The sequence below is a fragment of the Heterodontus francisci genome, chromosome 26 (assembly GCF_036365525.1).
Source record: "Heterodontus francisci isolate sHetFra1 chromosome 26, sHetFra1.hap1, whole genome shotgun sequence".
In the NCBI taxonomy this organism is placed as follows: Eukaryota; Metazoa; Chordata; class Chondrichthyes; order Heterodontiformes; family Heterodontidae; genus Heterodontus; species Heterodontus francisci.
This window is the reverse complement of record NC_090396.1, coordinates 68,168,452-68,186,508: the sequence shown is the minus strand read 5'-3', so window position 1 is coordinate 68,186,508 and position 18,057 is coordinate 68,168,452. Positions and strand designations below refer to the sequence as shown.

The 18,057-nt window shown below is 41.2% G+C and overlaps 1 protein-coding gene across 2 annotated transcripts in view; it reads right to left on the bottom strand.

Moving 5' to 3' along the window:
• The window catches only part of helz (helicase with zinc finger), a 308,260-nt gene that overhangs the window by 85,367 nt on the left and 204,836 nt on the right, over nucleotides 1-18,057 (bottom strand). For both annotated transcript variants that reach the window (XM_068058498.1, XM_068058499.1), the window contains exon 22: nucleotides 8,357-8,567. In XM_068058498.1, coding sequence (XP_067914599.1) covers nucleotides 8,357-8,567 — 211 coding nt within the window. The remainder of the gene's footprint in view (nucleotides 1-8,356; nucleotides 8,568-18,057) is intronic.

The window sequence follows — 18,057 nt, the reverse complement described above, 5'->3', positions numbered from 1 at the left end:
GGTCACTGAAAGTGGCAACGCAGGTGGATAAGGTAGTCAAGAAGGCATACGGCATGCTTGCCTTCATCGGTCGGGGCATAGAGTATAAAAATTGGCAAGTCATGCTGCAGCTGTACAGAACGTTAGTTAGGCCACACTTAGAATATTGCGTGAAATTCTGGTCGCCACACTACCAGAAGGACGTGGAGGCTTTGGAGAGGGTACAGAAAAGGTTTACTAGGATGTTGCCTGGTTTGGAGGGCATTAGCTATGAGGAGAGGTTGGATAAACTCGGATTGTTTTCACTGGAACGACGGAGGCAGAGGGGCGACAAGATAGAGGTTTACAAAGTTATGAGCGGCATGGACAGAGTGGATAGTCAGAAGCTTTTTCCCTGGGTAGAAGAGTCAGTGCTTCCAATTTCCACCCTTCTCTCACCTTTACATGGTCCATCTCTGACACTTCCCTTCCTCGACTTCTCTGTCTCCATCTCTGGGGATAGGTTGTCTACTAATATCCATTATAAGCCCACTGACTCCCACAGCTACCTGGACTACACTTCTTCACACCCTACCTCCTGTAAGGACTTCATTCCATTTTCACAGTTTCTCCGTCTCCGACGCATCTGCTCTGATGCTACCTTCCATGACGGTGCTTCTGATATGACCTTTTTCCTCAACTGAGGATTCCCCCCCCACTGTTGTTGACAGGGCCCTCAACCGTGTCCGTCCCATTTCCTGCACCTCTACCCTCACCCCTTCCCCTGCCTCCCAGAACAGCGATAGGGTTCCCCTTGTCCTCACTTTCCACCCCATCAGCCTCCATATCCAAAGGATCATCCTCCGCCATTTCCACCACCTCTAGCATGATGCCACTACCAAACGCATCTTCCCCTCCCTTCCCGTCAGCATTCCGAAGGGATCGTTCCCTCCGCAACACCCTGGTCCACTCCTCCATTACCCCCACCACCTCATCCCCGTCCCATGGCACCTTCCCTAGCAATCGCAGGAGGTGTAATATCTGCCCATTTACCTCCTCTCTCCTCACTATTGCAGGCCCCAAACACTCCTTTCAGATGAAGCAGCGATTTACTTGTACTTCTTTCAATGTAGTATACTGTATTCGCTGCTCACACTGTGGTCTCCTCTACATTGGGGAGACCAAACGCAGACTGGGTGACCGCTTTGCGGAACACCTCTGTTCAGTCTGCAAGCAGGACCCTGAGCTTCCAGTTGCTTGCCATTTCAACACTCCCCCTTGCTCTCATGCTCACATCTCTATCCTGGGCTTGCTGCAGTGTTCCAGTGAACATCAAAGCAAGCTCGAGGAACAGTATCTCATTTACCGATTAGGCACACTACAGCCTGCCGGACTGAACATTGAGTTCAATAATTTCAGAGCATGACGGGCCCCCCATTTTACTTTTATTTTTAGTTATTTTTTCTTTTTTACAATTTTTTTTTTGTTTATTTCATTTCATCTTAGTTTGTTCAGTTTGCTTACCCACTGTTTTTTTTTTCATGTTTGTACTTGCTGCTGTTCAATCATCAGTCCGTGAACACCCTATCTGTACTAATGCTTTGTCTTTCAACACACCATTAACATATTGTTTGCCTTTGCTCCATGACCTTTTGGTCAGCTATGTGGCCTTATCCAACCTACACCTTCTCCTTTGTTATCTCTTGCCCTACCCCCGCCTCACTTGCTTATAACCTTTGACATTTCTAATATTTGCTAGTTCCGAAGAAGGGTCACTGACCCGAAACGTTAACTCTGCTTCTCTTTCCACAGATGCTGCCAGACCTGCTGAGTGGTTCCAGCATTTCTTGTTTTTATTATGGAAGAGTCAGTTACTAGGGGACATAGGTTTAAGGTACGAAGGGCAAAGTTTAGAGGGGATGTGCGAGGCAAGTTCTTTACGCAGAGGGTGGAGAGTGCCTGGAACTTGCTGCTGGGGGAGGTGGTGGAAGCAGGTATGATAGCGACGTTTAAGAGGCATCTTGACAAATACAGGAATAGGATTGGAATCGAGGGATACGGTCCCCGGAAGTGCAGAAGGTTTTAGTTTAAGCAGGCATCAAGATCGGCACAGGCTTGGAGGGCCGAATGGCCTGTTCCTGTGCTGTACTGTTCTTTGTTCTATCACTGCCAGTGTGAGGCCACTGACTGGGTTAATCGAAAAGTAAACACAGCAATTCCTGTTAGCCATAATCTATGATATAGCACACCTGCCTTTACTGATAAGGGTAACGTGAAGAACTTCCTTTGGCTGTTGTAGGTTGACCATAGACAACAACAGTCCACTGTGAATCTGAAATGCTGCCAACACCTGTGGGCAAATTAAGTACAGCGTCTCCTTCATGACTGAAATCTCTTTTGTACCCTGAAGCCAGTGAGTGTTTGCTGAGAAAGACTAGACTGTAGTGATTACATCATTTAAATGACATACAAACAAAGCTACGTACATAAGTGTCACAAGGCATGTCAGTGTATTCTGCAATATATCAAAACAAAGTTCTGTTCTCAAGCTAAGTCTTTTTTCCCCCTACACACCAACAGTTTCTCCTGTGGCCTTTCTTACTGTATCACAACAAAGCAGTGTCTCCGAAATAATTTAAGCCAACAAGGAAGTTGTCCAAGGTGCTAAAATTTATAATGCAATCACAGTTTTCATTTCATTCCTGGGCTTAGCTATGTGGTAGACTAATGTCTTGGTACTAAAGTGACCCTCTGACTCGGGGCCAAGTTGGGTAACTTCACCTTTGCAAATGAAGATCAGCCAAAGACCAATGCATTCATATGTTAATCATTATTAAAGTTGATGGGCTAGGTAATGTACAGCAACTGAAACAGAAGCACAATTCTGGATGTTTGGATTTGTAAGGTTTTCAAAATGTAGTGGGCGTGTGGAAGGTAAGGGTCATGTCAATGGCATTCTCTGGATAGAAAGCTTCAGTCAACTCTTATTCTCAGTTATATATTCAGAAAGACTAAAATGTCCTTAAGTGCTACTGAATCAATCATTTCTTTGTTCAGCTCATGTTCTTGAAACTCAGCAATCACTTTTAAAGGAAGAAAAAAAGCATTGATAGCTGAAACAAACTACTGCAATCAGTGAGTTCAAATCCATCCTACAGACATAAAAATATAAATATGAAATATATGTATATATGGTGCAGCTCAAGTTATAGGCTAGAAAAGCAATTTCGAAAGACATTTCGAAAGACACCTTTCAGAGCTCCCAAATGGCACATCTGTTCAACTACCAAGCGTGAGGATCACTCTGCTTGTTTGATCTCTTCCTTCTTGAAGTCAGATCAATAATGGGTTCAACGCAGTGTGTAAAAGAGAGATTCCCATTAGTACCTCTCATGTAGGTTTCCACTTTGCAAAGCATAAACCAATTCTAGGTTGTCGATAACACTGGTAACAAAATCTGCAAATCCTCTTGTGTCATGTGATCCAACCCTCCCACCCCCCAACACCTTAGGGCAGAATCTAGCACGTCTTAGAATAAGAACACCTGTACAGCAAGAGTTGGTAGTGCAAAAGGTGGAATGAAACTGAAAAGCAATCTGAACATTGAACACATTTCTGAATGAAACAAATAATGGATGGTGAGTGTTTCCAAGGTGCTGAAGACCACACATGATCTATACTTTGCATTTGAGACCCAAGACACTGGAATATCCCTTGCTACCATCCCTATTGTATCTCCATTACTGCCAAAAACCCTACTCTCTGCTTTAGTCAGCTCCAGGCTCAAATTCTCCAATGCTCTCCTCGCTGAAGCCATCCTACAAAAACTCCAACTTAAGCAGAATTCTCTTGCTTACATCCTCTCTGCACCCTAAGTCCCACTCACCTATCAACCTTGCCTTTGCTGACCTCCATTGGCTTCCCATCGCCCAGTGCATAGATTTCAAAATTTTCATCGTGCATTTCAATTAATGCTTTCTGTTCTTGCAACTCTGATCTACTGTGTCTCTACAGTTTCAAATCTCTCTCCATCTTCAAACATCCCTACAATGTTAGATCATGGTTTCAGTCACCTTCCCTAACTGGCTCTTATACCAATCCCTTTGTGAAACATTTGGGGTGCAGATATAAGTTGTTGCTGGTGCTCTCCCATTGTGCTGCAAAGCTTATATGTGTTAGCATCCATCTTTAAACCCACCAATAACTAAAGAAACAGGTGAAATAGTTAATATTCTGCATGCTAAATAGGTACTAAATCATTGTTAAGATTATTGAAAGCAACTTGTAACAAAAGGAAATGCATTTCAATGAATATAAAGTTCAACATTCTCATAAGTGTGGTCATTAAATTTTAGAATGTTAAAACCCAATTTTGCTAATTTTAAAAATTATGTTACAGTTCCCGCTCCACAGCCACCATCAAGTTCATCAGCAACATCATTTGAAATACTAACCAATATGGTCAACAAACCCAACAATTGCAGTGCATGATATTTTTCAGCTGTCCATTGGTTTTTCCTCAAGTGACTGAATGCATTACAATTTAGTGCAAACCCTCAAAAGACTAGGAGGGTTCCATGCTTCATTCGTATGTGTGTGATGAGTTAAGTGATCTCAGCAAGGACATTGATGGCGTACAAATGGCTCCCTTCCCCCAACTTGGGAAGTTGAGGGGGTTGGGGTGGGGAGGGGGTGGTGGGGGAGGGGATGTGGTGGAGTGTGTTGAATAATTACTCAGTCACCAATCTGGATCTCTACCTGACTGAACCCTGTTGGAAAATTCTCATTTGTTACATAGAAATTACAAAACCAAAACAGACCATTCAGCCCAACTGGTCTGTGCAGGTGTTTATGCTCCGCATGAGCTCCTTCCATCCCACTTCATCTAACTCTATCTACATAACCTTCTATTCCTTCATATACATACCTAGCTTCCCTTAAATGCATCTATACTATTCGTCTCACTTCCTTGTGGTAGCAAGTTCCAAATGCAAATCAGTCTCTGGGTAAAGATGTTTCTTCCCATTTCCCTTATTGGATTTATTATCTTATATTTGTGGATCTGGTACAGGAATAAAACAGGGTTTCTGGTAGAATAGCCAGATGGGCAAGTTACCAATGGGAGCTCAATGACCACAGAACCACTGTATGAGTCACCACCTATCGGAGAACAGGGGAGAAAGTCAGGAAGAAGTAACTCTCAGAGGCTACAGCCTGAAGCACCGCAAGGCAGCAAAGGGGACCAAGATGAAGAACACAGTCTGCCACAGAGGTTGACCAGCCTCAGCGATTCAAATCTTAGCTCCTGTTGCCACTAAAGCATATCAAAAAAATTGTAAAGAGCAGATCCTGAGGTGATGTGGTGCAGCAGGCAAATCAAGAGGCCATGTTCACTCACTACTGGTAAAAGTTATTTGCAGAAGTGAATGCGAATGACACATGGTACGAATGGAAAGCAGAAAACCATCCCAGGAAAAGAGTTAGATAATAGTTGATGTTTTAAATGAATTGGAGAGTTTAAAAGGGACTTAGAGGCTAAAGCAACGTTGTGAATGGAGTTGAGGACAAACCACTGTGCTTGGAGAATCCCACGATCTCGGCAGTGTCAAAATTTTTGACGTACACCACAGACCAGTGGGCCACACAAACCTTAAATTAAATGATCCCTTTAATTTGCATATAGCTCAAGAACAGATCTCAATGTTGATTCAAACACCTTTCCACCAGCTCTGTGCAAATCACCAGGCTTAAGAAATTAAAATAGGACAAACCAATGAGAAATGAAAGTACAAATTTGTGAGGAGACATTTGCTCAGGAAATAGTTTGCACTGCTCTGCACTGTACTCTTATAATGGGTTCTGTGTACATTTCATATAATTTGTACCTGTTACTATGCAAGCAGTTGAGCAAACTGATGCTAGTGTATGAATGTGAGCAGATTAAATGAGCTAACATTAAAAGAAAAAAAAATTGCAAGAAAGACTTGCATTTATATAGCGCCTTCCATGAGCTCAGATGCTTTACAACCTTTGAAGTGCTTCTGAAGTATAGTCACTGTTGTAATGTAGGAAATCATCAAATATACTTTGCCCTGTATAAACTATTGTCTCAGAAAATAGACATCTCTATGTTAAATATTACTTACAATTTGCTTAAATGAGCTTTGAATATTACTTTGACTGACTTTGTATTTGTATCAAACCAATTGAGTTCTAAGTCTAACACTTCAACAATCACAAGATGTCCAACTTGAGGCCAATATCGTGCGAATTCTCAGCCGACTGCAGTAAAGTTTTAACAAATCTAGATGTGGTAACTGCACGACGGGGTGTCTTCTTCCACATTTAAAACCCATGCTAAAGGGTCAAAAACTTCCACTGTTCTAGAATCCTGTTTAGTCAATGAAACTTTCACTAATTCAGGACACAAAGAGGAAAAAGTAAAATGTTAATTTGCAAATAACTGGCGTGATTCATAAACAGTTCCAGAATATTTTAAAAGAAAATATTTACTGTCGGATAAAAATGGGAAATATATACTGTGTTTCATTATTCAAATTTTAAGCATTTTATATGAAAGCCAATATTGCCTTTAATATTGAATAATACTGTCTCAATATTATTGGTACTGGAAAAACATTAACTAAGCCCTAAGACATATACAGTGATCTACATCTTGCAACGTATTGGCCCAGCATTTGCTGTCAAAATAATGGTGAGGCTAACAGCACTAAACGCACAGCAAAATCAGGCAGAGTCAGATGCACAGTTAAATATGGAAATCCAAAAGTTGTAGTACAAGATGCACTGCTCTGCCGTTAGTTACACGAAAATGGTGATCTCGTTGTTTGCCTCACCATTCAAATGCATGAAATTCCTGTATTTGTACAGTGGACATGAACTAAACTCACCATAGAAAGTCAAGTCAAGCCAAGCCATTTCAAGTCTAAATACCCTTTTAATGACAAAATAAGTGTCTGGAACTGAAAATTAACTATTACAAGTGTGGAATCTCATTTCTTTAGGTTTGAATTATTGTTGGGAGATTTCTCTCTCTCTTAATCTAATCTTTCATTCCCTCTCTATTTCTCTTTCTACACCTGATTTGTTATTGAATTGACACATCGGCACAGTGGCGCAGTGGCTAGCACCGCAGCCTCACAGCTCCAGCTGGGTTCTGGGTGCTGCCTGTGCGGAGTTTGCAAGTTCGCCCTGTGACTGCGTGGGTTTCCTCCGGGTGCTCCGGTTTCCTCCCACAGCCAAAGACTTGCAGGTTGATAGGTAAATTGGCCATTGTAAATTGCCCCTAGTGTAGTTAGATGGTAAAAGAATGGTGGGGATGTGGTAGGGAATATGGGATTAATGTATGATTAGTATAAATGGGTGGTTGTTGGTCGGCACAGACTTGGTGGGCCGAAGGGCCTGTTTCAGTGCTGTATCACCCTATGACATTTGACCAACTCTAACTTATATTTCCTTCTCAGCCCTTGTGCTGTTAATTTTACAATCCTTTAATCTGATTGTTTAAGGAGATACACCATTGCTTGATCTTTCACTCAGATCCCAGACATCCTGTAGAGGGTGAGTTCCGAAGAAGGGTCACTGACCCGAAACGTTAACTCTGCTTCTCTTTCCACAGATGCTGCCAGACCTGCTGAGTGAATCCAGCATTTCTTGTTTTTGATCCTGTAGAGGGTGCTGCGCTGTTTCCATCTCACACTTCCACTGGCACAAGATATCATAGGCAAGGACTAGCCTAACTAACGGTGGGTGTCATTCGTTGACCAGTTACACCAGATTCTGGGCCATTACCTTAAGTTACTGAGACTTGAACTGAAACTTAGAAAAATCAGAATGGCATAAGAATGAGTTTAAAGAAGCACTTCAGACTGATTAGTGTCTTATCCCCATCACATGAGCTTTGTTTACTGAAAAGGCAAAACCAATGTGAAAATCTGGAAAGGTTTGTAAGTCTTTCATCATCCGACCAAGAAATATTCAGATAAGCTTTTATTAAAAAAAAAGCTTACAATTCTTATACCAAGCTTACTTAAAAAAAGCCCCTACTCCTTTTGAACTGGTCATTAGGAGATGGTTGAGCTGACTCGGCCTTCACTTTCTGCTGCCTCTGGGAAAGCGCCTCATCTCCATTCAAAGCCTTCTCTTGGATGGTTGGGGTAGGAGAATCTAGCTCAGTTGTTAAAACATGTTTGTGGACAGAAGCTACATTGTCACTTTGTGGCAGAGTGCATCAATCAGTCTGTGTTACTAGAGATTCAAATACACCTACACATACCAGAGGCATCAATATAAGGCTGGCATTTAAAAAGAATATACATTTAGTTCAAAATTCTGAGTGTGTGCGGAGAAGGAAAATACAAAAACACTGCCACTGTACCTTCGGAGGGGATGGCTGCTGTTGCTGTTTGTTAGCATTTGCTGGCTGCTGAAGTCGCAGAGCTCTCGGGATGAACTCTGGAGCCAGAGGATTAAGGACGTATGTCTTCTTCAACTCCAGTGCCTCCAGCTGTGCCTTGATTTGTTCAAACGTGATGCCATGGAGACTGTTGTTCTCGTGACAGATATCAATGAAGCTTTCCCAGAATTTTCTTGGAGAGAGAGAGAGCGAGAAAAGGGAGATTATAAAGGAGGTTTGGGCCCTACCTGCAACAGCTCAGAGTATAAAGCCAGGTAAAGAAAGCAAAATGCAATGTTATTGCACATTCGCACAGATCAGAAATCATTAACAGAAGAGCACAGTATCATTAGGTACAGAATATCTGGATGCTTTAAATTTTAAAAACTGCAGAAATTATATAACGTGATGCATAGCGAACTAGAAAGGGAGCACAATACATATCACATGTATATTCTGAAATATAAAAATAAAAGGACATGGGAGTTTGCTACCACAAACTATAGGCATGTGTTATAATGTAGCACCAACATTCACTATTCAATGTTTTCATGTACAAACACAATCCCGTATTTGTTGAAAGTTATGTCAATTCTACAAGAAACATTCACTGAGTTTGAATAGTGGCAGATGATGTGGAATAAGTCTATTAATACAACAAAAATTGGAGATTTTATAAATGCACTATTTGTGGATGCAATTCAATAATGCAATTCTAAGCCTTTAGGCTAATGAGGTAGCTTGTGGGGGGCAAGCACATGTAAAAGGTTTTATAATGAGCGCCGAGTTGCATGGTGCCACAATATATTCATGCACCAATTAGTAAACTGGCACAGGTTTGTGCCTGTAATTTCACCGATACGAAATTCCCAATCTCAGCCATCGTGTGGCAACTGGAAGAGGTACAGAAAATGAAATTGGTTGCTCTAGAACATCTTATAGCCAATTTTGCAGCATTACTGGTGAAAGGTTAAAAACAAATTATCTGCCTAGCTTTAGATGGTTTATAGAGCATCAGCAGATCACAAAAAGTAATTTAAAGGGAGGGGGAAAAGAATTGTCACATTTAAACAAAAGAATTGTAATAGACACAAAGTTGGTGAACTGCACAAACAACTTGTTTTTTTTAAGCTGGACTATAGGACAAAATCATTGTACAAAAATGTATTTCTAAGGAAAAAAAGAAAAATAAATTGCTGTAGAAAAGCAGTGCAGTGACTGACCTGACTAGTTACATTTTCAGAATTGTTAATCTCTATACATATTACTGACAGCATTGATGCATCCAATTCAGGCTGAAAGCATTGAATGCACTGAAATGATACAGGTGGGTGGGTGGGGGATGGTTTGTTGGCGCTTTGATCTATTTTATACAGAAAAACTATCAATTAATATAATGCACATTTTTAAATGGCCTTTCAATGAAGTGGAACCATATAAAATTCTACGACGTGTTCAAGAGAATATGCTTTTTATTTCCCCCCAGTAGTTCAGTGAATAACTGTGCCTCAGGGTATAGTGCTGACCCATAAAGACCAGGTTCAATGTGAAGTAGTTGATCTCAATCAGAGTGGCTCTGGGAGATCTACAGTTGGTTGTAGTGCTCCAAAGAAAGGCAGGGGATGGGGGCGAAGAGAACACAGCCAGCATTCCTGGTTCTAATCGGATCAGTAACCAGAGGGCACAGATTTAAGATAATTTGCAAAGAAGCCAGAAGGGAGATGAGGAGACTTTTTTTTTTTTTACACAGTGAGGTATGATCTGGAATCCACTGCCTGAAAGGTTGGTGGAATCAGATTTAATCGCAACTTTCAAAAGGGAATTGGATATATACTTGAAAATGAGAAATTTGCAGGGCTATGGGCAAGTAACAGGGGAGTGGGACAAACTGGATAGCTCTTCAATGAGCCACCACAGGTATAATGGACTGAATGGCCTCCTTCTGTGCTGCATGATTCTATGATGATCACTAGTGACTTCTGATGGGACATGCATGTGTGGACATCAATTAAGGATGAGATGGGGCTCAACGGCAATCATTATAGAGTTGGTAACCTGCAGACATTCACTGGGTAGACTCAACACAAACTAATGAAGGGCCCCCTCATGTTCTACTCCAGATAGCCAGGTGGTGAAGGATAGAACTGGAACCTAATCTTTACACACTTACAAGCTTTTACTTAGAGAGACACATTACAAACATGCATCTCCGAACCCAACAACTACAGTTTCAGTCTACTTCTACACTTAAGAGTCCAAGTGAAGCTCCAGTTAATGTCCAGCAGCTGAATGCAATGAAATACTCAATTACTATACAATTAACAGCTAACACCATTGGAACATCTGCAGAAGAGGGTTGAAAATGGAGGGAGCTGGCGAAACAATACATGCATTTTGTACCACTCCTCATCAATGTCTTTATAGAAATCAAAAACTGTCCATGGTTTTGACACATGCCTGAAGCTGTATATAAATGATGTCTCATTCAATCAACATGACTGAAAGTCTTTTACCATCTACAACAGTTTTGACTGGAGGCAAAAGCTTTCAATTACAACAGAGGCAGAGTACTCTAATACATTTTTAAGTTCATGAATATTGCAGCTTTGTTTTTTTACAAACTTAATTTAAAAAGTAGTAAAATGACAGCTAAGACTCTTGGGTTGCAAATTTTTCTGAACTTAAAATAAAATCACCTTGTAAAGATGAAGAACCCAAAACTATCAACATTAACTGAGAGAAAGTTGGTGCAATATGCTGGAGCACCAACACAGCACTAAAATGGAGCAAAGAACAATCAACTCCTCATTAGGTTCTGTTACCAGCTGGCTTGATACTGGGATTTGTAAATAGAGGCCTGGAACCCATCTTGGCTGGGAATACGGGATAAAGCGAAAATGAGCAAGAGGGAAAGCTGAAGCATCATCCAAAGGCTGTCCCTACTGGCCAGCTCTGAATAGCATTGGAGGGGCTCTGAGCAAGCTGTCAGACCTTTCAATTATATATGATGCATGGCCCAGATGACCAAGGATGGGGAAAAAAATTGATCCCTCAAATACACAAGTGAAGGAAATGGCATTAATGCATTGAATGGTTCAAGGCAGAAGTGAATCATTATTCAAGAATGGTAGTAGGGATAAACCAGTTAATTCAGGCCAGTGAGTCTAACATCAGTGGTAGGGAAACTATTGGAAAAAATTCTGAGGGACAGGATTAATCTCCACTTGGAGAGGCAGGGATTAATCAAGGATAGTCAGCATGGCTTTGTCAGGGGAAGATCATGTCGAACAAATTTGATTGAATTTTGTAAGGAGGTGACTAGGTGTCTAGTCCCATGGACTTCAGTAAGGCTTTTGATAAGGTGAGAGATTGGTCAAGAGGGTAAAAGCCCATGGGATCCAGGGCAATTTGGCAAATTGGATTCAAAATTGGCTTCGTGGCAGGAGGCAGAGGGCGATGGCCGTGGGTTGTTTTTGCGATTGGAAGCCTGTGACCAGTGGTGTACTGTAGGGATCAGTGCTGGGACCTTTGCTGTTTGTAGTGTACATTAATGATTTAGACGTGAATATAGGAGGTATGATCAGTAAGTTCGCAGATGACACGAAAATTGGTGGTGTCATAAATATTGAGGAGGAAAGCCTTAGATTACAGAACAATATGAATGGGCTGGTAAGATGGGCAGAGCATTGGCAAATGAAATTTAAATAGAGAAGTATGAGGTGATGCATTTTGGGATGAATAACAAGGCAAGGGAATATACAATGGATGGTAGGACTCTAGGAAATACAAAGAGTCACAGGGACCTTTGTGTACTTGTCCATAGATCACTGAAGGCAGTCGCACAGGAAGATAAGGTGGTTAGGGAGGCATATGTGATACTTGCCTTTATTAGCCGAGGCATAGAATGTAAGAGGGAGGTTATGATGGAGCTGTATAAAACGGTAATTAGGACACAGCTGGAGTACTGTGTACAGTTCTGGTCGCCACACTATAGGAAGGATGTGATTGCACTGGAAAGGGGGCAGAGGATATTCACCAGGATGTTGCCTGGGCTGGAGCGTTTCAGCTATGAAGAGAGACTGGATAGACTAGGGTTGTTTTCCTTAGAGCAGAGAAGGCTGAGGGGGGACCTGATTGAGATATACAAAATTATGAGGGGGTGGGGGGGGGGGGGGGGGCATAGATTTAAGGTAAGGGACAGGAGGTTTAGAGGGGATTTGAGGAAATCTTTTTCACCCAGAGGGTGGTTGGAATCTGGAACGCACTGCCTGAAGGGGTGGTAGAGGCAGGAACCCTCACAACATTTAAAAAGTATTTAGACGAGAACTTGAAACGCCATAGCATACAGGCCAAGTGCTGGAAAATGGGATTAGAATAGATAGGTGATTGATGGCTGGCACGGACACGACGGGCCTGTTGCTGTGCTGTATAACTCTATGGCTCTATGGAATACTCATCACTGGATGGGTGCAATATCAAACTAAGAAATTGAAAACATCCAGGTAAAAGCAGTCCACTTATTCAGCATCCCTGATGCTGGATTCTATTGCACCCCCACCGGGATACTCTCGTTGCAGTGTACTAGTTACAAAATGTATTGTAGCAAACTTAGTTTGATAGTAGCTCCAAAACCTATGACCTCTACCAGTAAAGTCGCACAATTTCATGACAACCCAGTAACCTTCAAGTTCTTCTCCAAGTCACACACTGTCCTGATGAAAGTACACTGCTGTTCCTTCCTTACCTAACACCATTGTGGGAACACCATCAGCACAAGGGCTGCTGTGATTCAAGGAGAAGGCCCACCACCACCTTCTTAGGGTAGCTCGGGATGGGAAACAATTTAAGTATTACCAGTGTCAGCCAAATTTTATGATCAAATTTGAAAAAATCAGAGTTCAATATTGGTGTTTTATAGCTCACTCTTGAGGGCAAGAAAATCAAATAAAGTACTTATGAAATGTTCATGATAAAGAAAAACACAGTCCAACAGTAAGTTTATTTGAGGCAAAGTAAAATATTTCAGATTGATTTCTGCCTCCATTCCCAAAAATTAAAAATAAAGGCCATCAATCATGTTATACTACTCAGAATCAATATCAGTACCCTTTGACTGGTTTGTTTTGTTTTTCTCTGTATTACCAGAGAACACGCTCAAGCAACACAGGATTAGAGTCTCATCCTTAGCTACATTTACAAGCATCAACCTTGGCTCAGTGTTAGCCCGAGTCTGAAGGCCATGGGTTCATGTCACACAGGGACTTGAGCATATAATCTAGGCAGACACTAAATTGCAATACTGAGTATGTACACTGTCGGAGATACTGTCTTTCAGATGACACGTTAAGCCAAGGCTCCATTTGATCTCTCAGATGGACATAAAAATACCATGACAGTTTTTGAGGAGCAAAGGAATGCTACTTGACTCCTGACCAACATTTATCTGTCAACAAACATCACCAAAAAATAAATTACCTGGTGATTTATCTTATTACTGTCCATGGGACCTTGTTGCGTATGTAGGGGCTGGTGGGTTTCTCCAAATTAAAATAGTGACTACACTTCAAAAATACTTCATTGGCTGTGAAGTGCTCTGGGGAATACTGAGGTAGTGAGAAGGTGCCATATAAATGCAAGTTCCCCAGATGACCAAAAATGAAAGTGCATCCTTTACAGGAGACCAGAGTACAAATATCACTTGAGGTAGATTCTGAGCCAGAAGTCCTGGAATACATCTAATGCATCCCTCCAAATGCCCAGCTTTTATAAATATACTGGGTTAGATTTTCTGCCCATTGACCATGAATGGGTAGGAATTTAGCCGACTGAACTCAGCCCTTCTAAAGCAGCTGCTCATTTATTTTTGTATCGAGTGTTTTTCACAGGTTGTGTGTTGCAATACTAATGCTGATTATCTTGTTTACTGATTCAGGTTTAATTTACACAGCTATACAAAGTATTAGTCACGCACAGTTTTTTCGACAGCTGAGCTTTAAGCTGTATTAAATGTATTTAGTCGCTGCTGTTAATTGAAGTAAAATTTGCTTACATGAACCACTGGAATAGTTATAGAAAACAGCCTGCCCAGAACTGTATTCAATTTACCACATTAGTGGGCTTATGAACAACAAAAAAATTGAGAAAAAAAGAGCTTATGTGGGGGAGGGGGCAGGTGAAGCAACAGATCACAAAAGAAAGCAAAAAAACTCAAGAAAAATAGGGCCATAGTAACATAGCAAAAATGAGAATTAAAGGAACCTCAAAAATTCACATCTGAACGCACATGTATTTGTCTATTCACGCATGAGGATTTACATCAAGGTCATGTGTAAAGCGATTTAGGTATGTTTACATGCAAATCAAATGCAACTACTTGAGTTATGTTAACTTGGGAAGGAGGGAAGGGCAAGAAAAATGGTAACAGTCTTACTGGGAAATGAAGATATAAAATAGCATTAGTGAGTTTCCCTGTACAAGCTGCAAGTTGGTGATAACAATAGTAGCCACAATGAACTACTCAAAAACAAACCTTTCAAGCTGGTATGAAAAGGTCATTCTCGACATTATCCATAAATTTGAAAACATCTAAAAAACCAAGGACATCACTAATCATGCACAATCATACTCTTTAAAAGTCAACCACTTTGCTCATCAAAAGGCTCAAGCAAGCTCAGTTACAACGTAAATTAGGACATTAGATTTCTAAAAGCATATAAGCTGCTAAAATCTCGATCTCATTACTGATAAATAAATCAAGACAACTCACTGAGTGTGAATATGTAAGATTAGCAGGCCTAAAAAGCCACGGGTTTCTGATGCAACAGGAACTAAATGGATGGCAAGAGTACAGCCATAGTAGAGACTGAATTCAGATATTTTCCCTGTGAAATTGCTTTGAGAACAGGATGGCAGAGAGGAAGTGCTTCTGTTTAAATTTGTATACAAAGTGAAATGGAAGACGTTTCCCTCATGTTTATGTGAGTAAATGCACTACCCAAGCTCATATGGAGACTACAAATAAGGAAGGTTTCAGATTCAATCACCAGTCTATACGGAGTTGATCTCAGCTGTTGGTGCTACAATTTGTCTCAGTGTTCTTGGGTTGGGGGAACAGAGGAGGAAAAGGGAGTACAGCCAGGGTTGACATTCTTGATCCTTATTCAGTGCCAGTTATAGAGTCATAGAGAGATACAGCACTGAAACAGGCCCTTCGGCCCACCGAGTCTGTGCCGACCAACAACCACCCATTTATACTAATCCTACATTAATCCCATATTCCCTACCACATCCCCACCATTTTCCTACCACCTACCTACACTAGGGGCAATTTCAATGGCCAATTTACCTATCAACCCACAAGTCTTTGGCTGTGGGAGGAAACCGGAGCACCCGGCGGAAACCCACGCAGTCACAGGGAGAACTTGCAAACTCCACACAGGCAGTACCCAGAACTGAACCCGGGTCGCTGGAGCTGTGAGGCTGCAGTGCTAACCACTGCGCCACTGTGCTGCCTCAGTGGCTGTAAAGCATTTGAGAAACTGGATGGACAGTGGACCATTTCATTACTTTCCCCCTTTTCTGTGCCTGCTGATAAATTTTCCTGATAAAGACTATTCGTATATCTTGTTCCTGACTTTGAACTGTATGATGACTGGTTTGTGATCACATCCCAGGCAACACACCCCTCCTGATTTCTTTTCCTAACAGCTTAGTAATTAACTGGGGAGCGGGGTGGGAAAACTGTAAGCACAAACTCATATCCTCATCCTCTGTGGCACAGTGCAAGTTCTGGTTAGGGAAAGCAGGTAATAAAGATTTCCTCTGAACACTACGTATAATAAATTTAAACTGTTACCAAAGAAAAAGTTTACAATTTTATAGTAAACTAAGGAAATCTTTCTTTGGACATTTTCTTTAATGTCCGTTATACTTATCTCCTTCATTCTCCCCTACCTCATCCAAACCACAGGTTCTTAAAACCACAAACTTAGCATTGGGTGCTCACGGCTCCCCGATTTACTTCCTCTTAACACCTATACTTTTCCACCTTATTGAGATGCAATACTATGGGCCTTGATTTTCACCTATATTTTTCAATGTGAATCCATTGGTGCTTTTTAGTGATGTTCAGTTACTCCCAGGGCATAAATTCAAACCAAGCCAAAAATTGCCTCTAGTGTAGGTAGGTGGTAGGAGAATTGAGGGAAGGTGGGGATGTGAGAGGGAAAAATGGGATCAATATAGGATTAGTATAAATGGGTGGTTGATGGTCGGCACGGACTTGGTGGGCCGAAGGGCCTGTTTCGGTGCTGTATCTCTCTATGACTCTATAAAAATGATTGAATGGTGTTGGCTGTATTCTTGATAGTTTGCAACAGAAAATTCACTAAGTTCATTCAGTCAACAAATCACTGTAATATGTTGCATGTTGTTTTGCTGCCTTCTTAGCTCCCCAGCAGTCAAAGACATTAGGGAGAGACATGTAACCACAAACACTTAGAGCAACAACCTGCATTTACTGAGGGCCTTTAACATAGTAAAACATCCCACAGAAGTGTTATGTTATGAACGCTGGACCTTGTAACCTGATTATGTATTAAAAATTGTATGGTAACTGGTTTGTGATCACATCCCAGTCAACATACCCCTCCTGATTTTTTTAAAGTTCAATATGGTGTCCGGAAGGTCGGGTGACCTCACCTCCACTCTGCGAACAGTCAAATGATTATGAAGTGGTTCAAACTGCAATTCTCAATGCTTATGAGTTGGTACCAGAGGCTTACAAGCAAAAATTCAGGAATTTAAGAAACAGGGTCAGACATTAACATTAAGTTCAATTTAAAAATAAATTGTCAGATGCAGCTGCAAGCCATATTTTTGTGAGGTTATTCAATTACACTCTCCATAATTAACATGAATCTATCTAGCAGAAACTAATCATGTGCTGTCCTTTATTATATAGAAAGTAAATTGTGTCGGACCCTTGGTCACAACTAAGTCAGGTCACAAGTTTCTCTGAACCATACAGATTCGCTCACTAGGTTTCCAGAGGCAATGCCTTTGGAAAGAAAAATGAAAATTGCGATTGAGGGGTTAATTCAGTTTTTCACTAAATATGGATTGCCAAAAGAAATTCAGTCAGTCAAATTTCATGTCAGGGGTATTTCAAGAAGTCATCAATAATTTGGGAGTGAGACACCTCAAATTGTCTCCTTATCACCTGCAGTCACAAGGTGCTTTGGAAAGGTATCACCAAACCCTAAAAATTAAGATAAAGGCTTATTGTTTTGAGTATCCTTATGATTAGGATAAAGGGATATCATTTTTATTATTTGCCACCAGGGATACACCAAATGAGTCCACTGGTTTCAGGCCATTTGAATTGGTCTATGGGCAGGAGGTTAGGGTCCCCTTAAAATCATCGACAGATTTTTAGCACAGGTGGAGGAAATTACCCTCTTAGATTATGTGTCAGAATTGAGAAAGACTCACAAAAGTGTGCAAGATGGCCAGAAAACATCTCAAGATTTCTCAGCAAGTGATGAAAACCCAAGCAGAAAGAACAGCTAAGGCATGCAGTTTGCAGCCTGGAGACAAGGCTGTTTTGTTGCCCTTGCCTGGGGAACCGTTGAAAGCCAGGTTCAGTGGACTTTATTTAATTGAGGAAAACTAAGTAAGGTAAA